The 12826-nt window shown below is 40.7% G+C and overlaps 1 protein-coding gene across 2 annotated transcripts in view; it reads right to left on the bottom strand.

The window, feature by feature from the left end:
* The window catches only part of VAV3 (vav guanine nucleotide exchange factor 3), a 571528-nt gene that overhangs the window by 304633 nt on the left and 254069 nt on the right, over nt 1–12826 (bottom strand). For both annotated transcript variants that reach the window (XM_033916404.1, XM_033916405.1), the window contains exon 15: nt 6704–6813. In XM_033916404.1, the coding sequence (XP_033772295.1) occupies nt 6704–6813 (110 nt within the window). The remainder of the gene's footprint in view (nt 1–6703; nt 6814–12826) is intronic.

Raw genomic sequence — 12826 nt, 5'->3', positions numbered from 1 at the left:
CATGAGTCCCAGTTTAATGTGAAGAGGAGGCAAAAATATCTTTGTCGGGTCAACAAGCGATTCATGTGCTACATTTTTCTGTCCTGGAACTAACTTTTTACGGAGTGGCCAGTTCTTTCTAGAATAGTGCGACTCTCTGTCTCGGCTGTCCCATTCGCAGATGAAACAGCAGTACTTTGTATAGCCAAGCTGCAGTCCTAGTAACAGAGCAACGACTTTGAGGTCTCCACAGATATTCCAGTTATACCTGGTATACTGGACATACTTTAGTAACATTTCCATATTCTCATATGTTTCTTTCATATGTGCTGCATAGCCAACAGGTACTGAAGGATAAACGTTGCCATTGTGCAACAGAACAGCTTTCAGGCTTAACATTGACGAATCAATGAAAAGACGCCACTCTTCCGGGTTGTGATCACAACCAAAGACCGAGAACAATCCTTCAATGTCACAACAGAAACAGAGACTGTCGACTTGTGCAAAAAATTTGGTTATATCATGATGCCGGTCTCGAAACACAGAAATTTTCGTACCTGGTGATAGCAAACACCATTCCTGCAGTCTCGAACCTAGCAGCTCAGCTTTTGCTTTTGACAGACCCAAATCTCTGACCAAATCGTTCAATTCGGACTGTGTTATCAGATGTGGATCGCCTGATGAGGATGGTTCAAAATCCGGGTCAATGTCACTGTTAGAACCCTGCACTGCAGTTTCTTCATCTGGTTCGTCTAAGGTCCAATCCTCTGGTGGTTTCGGAACTGGAAGACTGTCATCATGTGGCATGGGTCTCATTGCTGAAGGCAGATTAGGATATTCAATTGACTTCTTGTTTTTGGCAGAGAAACCAGACACATTAGTCAAACAGAAATAACAGTCCGTCACATGGTCTTTCTGTTCTCGCCATATCATCGGAACAGCAAATGGCATCGTCTTTCGAGTACCTCTGAGCCAGGCTCTCAGACTAACAGCACATGTCGCACAGCAAATGTGAGGCGCCCATTGCTTGTCTTGATCACCTATTTTGCAGCCAAAATACAGATGATAGGCTTTCTTTACAAGGGCAGTCATCGAACGTCTCTGAGGCGTAAGTGTATATTCCCCACAGATATAGCAGAATGTGTCGCGGCTGTTACGACACCGACGAGACATATTGCCCGACACCAAAACGTCTATAGCATCAAGCTTACTTACTGTTATATTGCTACAGCTACTATACTACTATACTTTACTATACTGATACTATATACACACACGGACTATCTATATTAACCAAATGAGCAGGATCGGTGTATGGAAGCCACCATTATAGCATGGTGAGACAGCGCAAGCTCGTTCAGACCTGCCCAGACATGCCCAGGATGTCATCTTCCATAAAACAGCTTCCAACCTGGCTAGATTTTATGCATGGACATACCCAGGCGGCACAAACCGTTGTTGATAAGACACTTATGGGAGAAAAAATTGTTTGCATCCAAATATAAGAAAAAATCACGACAAAATTGAAGATTTCTCTGAAATGGTACGTGATGGGTAATTTTTGATGTAATATTCATGATCAGCACCCAAAATTCTATAAGAAACACCCAGCAGTGTTCAGGAAGCAAAAACTTTGTTGTGCAGTGAATTTAATGGGAATTGGAGTATTTGCCCCACAACATCCTCTACCACAGTCTTGTAAAAAGGGGGATTTGTTAACATTGTCAACTGATTGTATAAATATAGCATCATTGTGTAAAGCTAAAAATCCCATTTGAAATCACAGGTGCTATTTTCAAACAGCTAGAAAGGTAAATCTATCATATTATATCAATTTCCAGCTTACAATTTTTGTGTGCTGTTGTATACAATAGTTTGAAAGCAATTTTTCCATCATTTTGTGCAATAATGCTTAAGTGATTTGTAATTCACTATAAAAATACTACTACTACTAATTTCTATAGTGCTACTAGACATATGCAGCGCTGTACAACAAAACACAGAAGAGACAGTCCCTGCTCAAAAGAGCTTACAATCTAGTCAAGCCAGACAAACAGGACAAGGTGTATCAATACACTGTGCTCATGTGGAGCAATTACAGAAGGAATGATAAGACATATTGGTGCTTAGAAGGTGGGGGTTGGAGTTTGGAATTTGGAACTGAAAGCATTGCTGACCTGCTATTAGTGATCTGTAATCTGTCGCTAAAATCGTCTATAGCACCTGAAGATTGGAGGGTGGCTAATGTTTTGCTGATTTTTTAAAAGGGCTCCAGGGGAGATGCGGGAAATTACAGACCAGTAAGCCTCACTTCGGTGCCGGGCAAAATGGTAGAAATGATTATAAAAAAATTAAATTGTGGAACACATAGACAAACATGATTTAATGAGACAGAGTCAGCATGGGTTCAGCCGAGGGGGATCTTGCCTCACAAATTTGCTTGACTTCTTTGAAGGTGTGAATAAACATGTGGATAAAGGTGAACCAGTTGATTTTCAGAAAGCTTTTGATAAAGTTCCGCATGAGAGGCTCCTAAGAAAATTAAAGTGTCATAGGATAGGTGACAAAGTTCAATTGTGGATTAGGAATTGGTTATCAGATAGAAAACAGAAGGTAGGGTTAAATGGTAATTTTTCTCAATGGAGGAGAGTAAACAGTGGAGTGCTGCAGGGATCTGTACTGGGACCGGTGCTATTTAACTTATTTATAAATGATCTGGAAATGGGAACGAGTGAAGTGATTAAATTTGCAGATGACACTAAACTGTTCAAAGTTGTTAAAACGCATGTGGATTGTGAAAAATTGCAGGCAGACCTTAGGAAATTGGAAGACTGGGCGTCCAAATGGCAGATGAAATTTAATGTGGACAAATGCAAAGTGATGCACATTGGGAAGAATAACCTGAATCACAGTTACCGGATGCTAGGGTCCACCTTGGGGGTTAGCACCCAAGAAAAGGATCTGGGTATCATTGCAGACAATACGATGAAACATTTCCCCAATGTGTGGCGGTGGCCAAAAAAGCAAACAGGATTCTGGGATTTATTAAAAAAGGGATGGTTAACATTAAGAATGTCATAATGCCCCTGTATCGCTCCATGGTGCAACCTCATTTGGAGTATTGCGTTCCATTCTGGTCTCATTAGCTCAAGAAAGATATAGTGGCGTTAGAAAAGGTTCAAAGAAGAGCGACCAAGATGGTAAAGGGGATGAAACTCCTCTCGTATGAGGAAAGACTAAAACGGTTAGGGCTCTTCAACTTGGAAAAGAGACGGCTAAGGGGAGATATGATTGAAGTCTACAAAATCCTGAGTGAAGTAGAATGGATATAAGTGGATTGATTTTTCACTTTGTCAAAAATTACAAAGACTGGGGGACGTAGGGGACGATGAAGTTACAGGGAAATACTTTTAAAACCAATAGGAAGAATTTTTTTTTCACTCAGAGAATAGTTAAGCTCTGGAACAGGTTGCCAGAGGATGTGGTAAGAGCGGATAGTGTAGCTGGTTTTAAGAAAGGTTTGGACAAGTTCCTGGAGGAAAAGTCCATAGTCTTTTATTAAGAAAGACATGGGGTAAGCCACTGCTTGCCCTGTATTGATAGCATGGAATATTGCTACAGCTTGGGTTTTGGCCAGGTACTAGTGACCTGGATTGGCCAACGTGAGAACGGACCACAAGGTTTGATGGACCATTGGTCTGACCCAGTAAGGTTCTTATGTTTTTAAAATGATGTTTAATAAAAAAAATTAAAGTTAAAAAAAAAAAAAAAGAAGTGACACCCCCCAGGAGTTCCAGATTGTGGAAATCTTTCTCAGCAGTATTTCAGTTCTACACCGATATTGTCGCAGCCTGATAAGGCGAGCAAGGAACTTTTGTAGGGACCCTGTATGGCAGCCAATCTTTTCACAGTTTTAATGGCGCATGAGTTATAATGGATTCATAGAAGATATCACATATCTGTGCAGAATTGAAGTCCTGCTGAGAAAGGTCGACTCACCCAAAAAATATTTGGAAATTCCTGGGCTGTGCAGATAAGTGGTTGTTTTTTGTCCTTATATACAGACTTTAGGTTTCTTGAACTATGAAGCTGTTTTGAAAGGTTATTGAAGTTACTATGATTTTTCCATTTTCTGAATTAATGGTCATGTGCTAATTTTGCTTTTAACACGTGGCCTTTAAACAAATTACCACAAGATCCGCTACTGCCACCTATTTTATAGGTGATAAGGGCCCCCACACTACCTAGTGCGCAACAATGTCCCATGTGCTAACTGATTAGTGCTGATACGCCTACTCTCACCCCTAAACACACCACCTTCCCAGAAAATGATACATGATATAATACATTCAAGGACATAAATTGTTTATAATTTTTTTTTTAAAACCCACCATGATATCTGTAGGATATTAAATCTGAAGTTTTTTTGAGGATCGCTGATTTGCAAAGGTTGACACCATTGGTTTGCCAATTTACATTTTTGAACTAAAGTCCTTTTTACTCCAGCAGATGATGGTGGATATGAGATTTTTTTTCTATTCCCAGAGAGGATTTGTGTACATTGTTAATTTCCTCCCTTCAGAAATACCATAATACATTTTTATAGGAGAAGTAGTTCCAGCAGATGCAATGTACATACACTTCTCCCTCAGTATTCGCAGGGAATAGGGGCAGAGCCGGACTGCGAAGTGAGAAAAACCGCGAATAACATTTCATCCAGCTCTGAACTACCCCCGCCTCCCTCCCGCCTTCCCCGGTGGTCTAATGGCTTTCGGGGCAGGAACAAACTTCCTACACTCCTGCCCCGTGCAGATCGCCAATAGAAAATGACTGTCGTGAGTTCCCGTAGTCTCTCGAGACTACGACGGGAGCTCACGGCAGCCATTTCCTTATTGGCGATCTACACGGGGCAGGAGCGTAGGAAGATCGCTCCTGCCCCGAAAGCCCGCTAGACCACCAGGTAAGGAGTAATCTGTGAAATGCTGAATTATATCTGAATTACTTTGAGATGTCATGTTCTGAATGAGGCACTTAAATATATAAATGACATTTTGCTACTACTACTACTTATGGGTATTTCTATAGCGCTACTAGACATTTTAAGTCCTCTAGGGAGGCGGGAAGGTCCTAAACTATGGGTTTTTTCCCCACCCCCCAAAAAAAAATCACGGATAATTGAAACCGCGAATAGGGAGGGGGAAGTGTACACTGAGCTTAATTGCAACTTTCAAATTGCCTTAATCATTATCAAAGACATAAAGCACAAACACACCTATACCAACATGCATGTAGAGACATACAAATATGTACCACACACACACTTTTACATGCAGAAGCGTTGGAAAGAAATTCTCGAGCCATGCTCTGCATGCTTTCCCTCGTTTCAGTAAATTTAACCCCACCCCCATCCCTTTTACAAAGTCACGTTAGGCTTTTTTTAGCACCGGTCGTGACAGTATTAGCTCCGATTCTCATAGGAATTCCATGAGCGTCAGACCTAATACCACCACAGCCAGCGATAAAAAGGCCTAATGTGCCTTTGTAAAAGGGGGAGTTAGTTTCTATTATTTTGACCCCTTCATCTCTACAATATTGTTTAGAAATACTTTTGTTTAGAAATACTTTTGGGAATAACAATATAAAAATAAATTTCAATACTTTTATGCTGCATTTTTTGCAATATATGGACTGGGATACTGTTCACCATTTACTAAACATTTACTGTATATCTTTATTGAAGAGCACATCAAAATTCTCCTGAGAAGAACTGAACAGTCCATAGCTGCCTGAAGAATGTCGCTTTTATGCTCTAAAGCAGTGGTTCCCAAACCCTGTCCTGGGGGACCCCCAGCCAGTCGTGTTTTCAAGATATCCCTTATGAATATGCATGAGAGAGATTTGCATATAATGGAAGCGACAGGTATGCAAATCTCTCTCATGCATATTCATTAGGGATATCTTGAAAACTCGACTGGCTGGGGGTCCCCCAGGACAGGGTTTGGGAACCACTGCTCTAAAGGAATAACAAAATATTCATATCTGTAGCCACGTACGTGCATTAGATTTGCAAAGATCTTTGCTTATCTCTCATTCTATATATTCCCTTCTAGCCCCGCAGTAGCTGCCTGCTCTTCCTATGCTAACATTAATGAGGCACAGATAAATATACCATAAACTGGCATAATATTTTGCATTTCAGGGCATTTTGATAACTGCAAATTCATTACACAGTTTATAAATATTCACCTTGTTTAGACAATAGCAGAGACATAAATTAAACCAAGCAACCTAAAGCCTCAACTATAAATCAGTCAAAAAACCACTAGGCCAAAAGCCAGCTTCCCCATATTGTCTCTTTTAAAAATGCATTTCAATTTACCAAGACAAAGATGGAAAACCAGTAACCATCATGTTAAATATTTATTGCTTAACAATTAATATTTTCCCTAGATGTTTAAAGCTGAAACACTGAAACAATCCCAGCTTCCGAGTATGAAAAGCAAAGGAAAGGCAGCCCACAGCACCCTCTATCTTTTTCTGGTAGAATTTCATGGCTCTTTTCTCTAGAACTAAACACAACCACGAACACTTCTGAAGCATCACATTCCATGAAAAATTTTGCAAATGTAGAAGCCAAGAAGTATTTTCAAGAAGCACACATTTCATGTTAACTATACAGTAGCAAAAGAGGTAGTTCTGTTGAGCAAAAAAAAAAAATACTTACAAGGCCATCTCAAACTGTTCAATCCACTTCTTCTTCCAATCTTTTGTTTTGCAGTAGAATTCAAACCCATTTTGTCCTTCTATGTGGGTGAGGTAGAAGCCGTAAGACCACTGTGGAAAAGAATGACGTCCAGTTTCATATACAGCAATATATGACCACAACTGTCATGGAGAACTGAGAAGTCACAACACAATAACAAAGAATTAAAAAAAGTCAATTACATATCTACACATCTTAATCACTTACACTACAGTACTGACCATTCATGTTCTACAATACAACAACAATTTATTATTTCTATAGTGCTACCAGGCGCACGCAGCGCTGAACACTGTACATGCAAAAGATGGTTCCTTCTCAGAAGAGCTTACAATCTAAATATGAAAGACACACAGAGGGGGGCTAAAAGGTGGTAGGTGACTATTAAGGATTGACAGACAGATTTGATGGCTCAGTCAGTGTTTAAATGCAGTTTCAAATAAGTAGGTTTTTAAGTCTGGCTTTAAATACCGCCAGAGATGGTGCCTGACGTAACGAGACAGGCGGGTTGTTCCAAGCAATATTATAGAGAAAGAAAAGACAAGTTTGGCAGTCTGTTGGATAGAATGCTAACTAAGGTACACAAATAGGACCGAATTCTATATATGATGCCTACAAAACTCTGGACTGCAAAATATTCATATCTGAGCACTACTCTATAAATAGCTCAGTTTATAGCAGTATCTCTCAAACTGTCTGTTACGACACAGTGGTGTGCCCCGAAGAGATTCCGGGTGCGCCACAAGAAATTACAGAATTTTACTTTATTTTAAAAAAATTCCCTTCATAAGTATACACTGGAATGGATGACATGTACATTGTGCACGTAAGGTTGTGTCAATGTTATGTGCGTAAAGATTCAACCGCCCAGACAAGCATCATTCTTTGACGTGATCGTTTTCAAGGACCAAAAGGCAAGTCATTTTATTTTTATTTTTTTCATACAGTAGCTATATTGACTTGAGTAACAAAGTAATAAAGGCTTTGTTACCATTTGGATCTTCTTATCTTTGCGCACTTGGATTTTCAGCTCTGATGGAAATTAAATCGGAAAAAAAAAGAGAACGACTTCAGATGATGGATGATGAAATGTGTGTTTGTCAAATATTGAGCCACGTTTTGAGTTTAATTTGCACTCAAAAACAAGCACATCCATCGCATTGATAAGCAATTCTATTCTATCTACTTTAATTTCATCATTGTTACAATTACCCACACATAGATGAAAGAACTTTAAATAATTCTTTAATTTTTCATTGTTTTTGCAATTTTATAATTTCTATTATAATGTGCCACGAAAAACATTTGTTCCATTTACAAAGGTGTGCTAGTGTTTTTAGCACACGCACCGGATTAGCGCTTGCTAGCCATAAAACTACCGCCTGCTCAAGAGGAGACGGAACAGCTAGCGCGCACTATTCCGCATGTTAAGGCATTAACGCACATTTGTAAAAGGAGCCCTTAGAATGCCGGAGTTTTATAAATCTTAAGAAACACTGGTTTACAGAATAGTGCTTACACCTAGAAATCACCCAAACTTTAGGCATGTCCATTTGCATCAACTAAATCCTGGCAGAAAACTTCATGCCTAAAGTTAAGTGTGGATCCTGCGCCTAAATTTACACGCATATCTTTTAATTTGAAACTACGAATAATTAGCAGCAATTGCTACTTAAGATTTAAATTATTTGCACTAATTGGCTTGTTATCAATTAAATTGCATACACAAATTGGATACGTGCCCAAATCTGCGTATGTATTTTTAAGTACTTTTTCTAGAATTGGGGGGAAAATGATAAATTTATAACAGATCACCTGGATTGCTACTCTTGAGACTATTCCGTAGAGACACAAAGATACCTATCCCCCCCTTTTACAAAACCGCGATATCAGTTTTTAGCGCAGGCTGACGTGCTGAATGCTCTGGGCGGCTCCCAACACTCATAGAGTTCCTATGAGCATTGGAAGCAGCGCATTCAGTGCGCCGGCCTGCGTTAAAAAACGCTATCGCAGTTTTGTAAAAGGGGGGTATGTGTCATCATACAATAGCCTTACCTAAAGCTGCACAAATGTGGCTACATTGCCCTACAATGCAGATGCCCTATCTCTCCTGCCGCAGGTTGCGGCAGCTCGGGTAGAGGAGTGATGGCATCGCGGTAGGGAAGATGAGGCATTTCTCCTGCCACGATGCATCACCCCCCCCCCCCACACACACACACACACACACACACACATACCCTCTTGCCCTCTTGCCCCGTGGCAGCCGCGGCATCCCCAACGATATCGGGGCAAGAGGGAGCCCAAGCCCTCTTGCCCTGGCGATCGTGCCCCCCCCCGACTCGATCTGGCCAGGAGGGAGCCCAAGCCCTCCTGGCCCCGGCGACCCCCCTCCGATTTAACGTGCCAAGAGAGAGCCCAAGCTCTCCTGGCCCCGGCGACCCTCCCCCCTCCGATTTAATGGGCCAGGAGAGAGCCCAAGCTCTCCTGGCCCCGGCAACCCCCCCTACTGGATTGGACCAGGAGGGAGCCCAAGCCCCCCTGGCCCCGGCGACCTCCTACCCCCACCGCCCCACTACAATACAGGCAGGAGGGATCCCAGGCCCTCCTGCCCTTGACACAACCCCCCTCCCCCCAACGCCTGTCCCCCCCCAGAACCACCGATCGGACCCCCCAGCTGACCCGCGACCTCCCCAGCCGACTCCACGACCCCCCCACCCCCACCCCGTACCTGAACGTTGGCCAGACGGACGGGTGCCAAGCCCGCCTGTCCGGCAGGCCAGCCTGGTCCTGAATGGGGCCGGATTGGCCCAGGTGGAAAAAACCCTGCCCACAGGTGGGGCCTGAGGTGCCTGGGCCAATCAGAATAGGCCTGGGAGCCTTAGGCCTCTCCTGTGGGCGGGGCCTTAGGCACATGGGCCCAACCCAGCTCTTTCAATTGGAGTCTAACTATATGAAGCTATTCCCGCAGATCCCCTCGACCCCTAGAATCTTTACAGGGCACATCCAATGAAGCCAATTGAGCACTAAGCTGATGTTTCTTTTCCCGACGCACTTTGATAACATGGGCCTACAGGGCAACATAATGACCCCGCATCACCACCTTCAACATCTCCCACAAAATAAAGGGAGAAATCCCAGGTGTATCTTTATGCTGCAAAAAAATCATACTATAAGTTAGACGCCAACTGAACTAAATAAGAGGGTTCTGCCGAAAGAGATTCATTAAGACGCCAACATCTATTACCTAAATCCTGAGGCTCACAGGACAGAACCAAAAAAGTAAGGCATGGTCCAACCACGTATTAGCTTGAATAGAAACCGCCAACACCTGCCCCAGTAACGCCGGACCACTCAACTATAAAACAATTCTAGAATAGGTATTATATTTAGGGGAATAATAAGTAAAATCTGTAAGACCCGGCTGTAATACCTGCTACAAACTGACCAACCCCCACTGATTCAAAAAAACTATGCAACTACACCCTATCAGCTTGACTGTAATTTAATACTGGGGCAGAATTATCCAGAAATCCCCCACCCTACCCCCCACAATCAGTGTACCTGACAAATTCTCCACCAAAATTTGAGATTTCTAAACGGAAAAATCCCCCTGAGCCAAATTGTGTGCATAAATGTTCAGAAAAGTATGATATAATTGAAGCTGGAGCAAAAGATAATGGCTCTCCCTGTCACACACAATGGATCTACCAAGTCAGAGTATTAGATACCAAAATATCCACACCCTTAGTCTTCAAATTGAGTCTTATTAGATGCCAAAAAAGCCAGTGAATAATGTTTATGAAAAAGTACCCTTTCTTTTTTTCTTTTTTTATCATTCTTTATTCATTTTTACAACTTACAATAGACAGAAATAACATTTAAACTTCCAAACTTACAAACATCACTTGAATTTTTATTACAATCATCTTGAATTAATAAAATTTCCCCCCACACCCTTACCATATCATATTTAATTATGTATATCTTATAATATATTATTTTCTACTAATCCAAGCACTTAATGTAAGATCAACTCCCCCCCCCACCCCCACCCTCTCAGTGACAATTATGTAAATAAGGGAAAAGTGTTATTTACTCATTACAATAATCTATTAATGGTCCCCAAACATCTTTAAATTTATTAAAATGTCCTTTCTGTATGGCTAATATTCTTTCCATTTTATATATATGACATAAAAAATTCCACCAGAAGTTTAATCTACTCCAATTCTTCCAATTAAAAGTAATTTGTTGAATGGCGACTCCAGTCATAATTAACAAGAGCTTATTATTTTTTGAGGATATTTGACTCTTTGCCCTCATTAACATGCCAAATAAAATAGTATCATATGATAGGGCCACCGGATTTTCCAATAAATTATTTATTTGGCCCCATATTGATTTCCAAAAATCCAAAATAAATGGACAATAGAATAATAGATGATCTAAAGTCCCAGCTTTGAGATTGCAGTGCCAACATCTATCAGACTTAGAGCTATCTAATTTATGTAAACGAACAGGGGTCCAAAATGCTCTATGTAACAGAAAAAAACAAGTTTGTCTCATAGATGCAGACATTGCACATCTTATCCTCCAAGACCAAATTCATGGCCATTGAGACGCCGTAATTTGATGCTTGATCTCAATGCTCCAAATGTCTCAAAGACCATTTTTTGGTTTTTTATTTATAAATCCAGATATTAATTTGTACCACTGTGCGGCCTGATGTCCCAGGAAGTCCATCTGAAAGCATAAGAATTCTAAACTATATAGATTAGTGAGATTTTTCCATATTTATGTTGCAACTGTGAAAACTCAAGCAGTTTACCATTAGAAATAACATCTTCTAATACACGTATTCTTGCCATCATCCACTGCTTCCAGATAACTTTATATCCGCCAATTTGAATCTTGGAGTTCAGTCATATAGTTTGATTTATTAATTGGGATAGGTGATAGATTGCTCACATATCTTATTGTTTTCCATGTGTCATAGAAACATAGAAGATGACGGCAGAAAAGGGCTATAGCCCATCTAGTCTGCCCACTTTAACAATCCCACCCCCTGAATTTACCCCCCTAGAGATACCACATGTGTATCCCCTCTACATTTTATTACCTCCCTAGAGATCCCACATGTGTATCCTATTTCCTTTTAAAATCTGGCACGCTGCTGGCCTGAATCACCTGAAGCGGAAGTTCATTCCAATGATCGACCACTCTTTTGGTGAAGAAGAACTTCCTGGTGTCACCATGAAATTTCCCACCCCTGATTTTTCACCATGAAATTTCCCACCCCTGATGTCTACAAGTAATCTATTTTCTTTATATACTCTAGGCATTTTGATACTAAGTACATGGCATAATCGAAGAGGAAACATGAGGCGCCATTCCAACCAAAACCAATCTGGGATATTATCAACAGGCTCTGGGAGGATCCAATACACACCCTGGCGCATAATATAGGATTGATGATAACTATAGAAGTTGGGAAAACTTACCCCTCCCTCTGTAATCGGTTTTTGTAGAGATACTAAAGCAATTCTAGCCTTTTTACCCAGCCAAATAAATTTTGTTAGAATACAATTTAACTTTTTATAAAAGGACCCCTGAAAAAAAAAAACGGTAGCATAACCATTTGATAACAAACCACAGGCAAAATCATCATTTTAATAGTTTAGACTCTTCCCCACCAAGACAGATGTAAAGGATTCCATTGCTCACACATTTCTGTTACCTTCTGTAATAAAAATTTTTCATTCACTTTCATTGTTTCTTCCAACGTGTATTTTATCCAAATGCCTAAATATTTTATTCTGTCCTCTTTCCACAGAAAGGGGAATGTTTCAAATAATCCTTTTGTACAATGGACATTAAGTGGAAGAACTTCTGATTTACTCCAATTTATCTTGTACCCTGAAAATTTTCCAAATTTCTCTATCATTTCTAATAAGCTTGGAATGGTTGTTTCCGGATTTCTCAAATGAAGCAGTATATCATCCGCATAAGCGGAAACTTTATATTCCCGATCTGAATATGCAATACCCTGTATCTCTTTCACTTGCTGAATAGCTAGTAACAAGG

Source organism: Geotrypetes seraphini, chromosome 12, assembly GCF_902459505.1.
Source record: "Geotrypetes seraphini chromosome 12, aGeoSer1.1, whole genome shotgun sequence".
NCBI lineage: Eukaryota > Metazoa > Chordata > Amphibia > Gymnophiona > Dermophiidae > Geotrypetes > Geotrypetes seraphini.
Note: the sequence above shows the minus strand (reverse complement) of the source record. Positions and strands in the feature narration are given on the sequence as shown.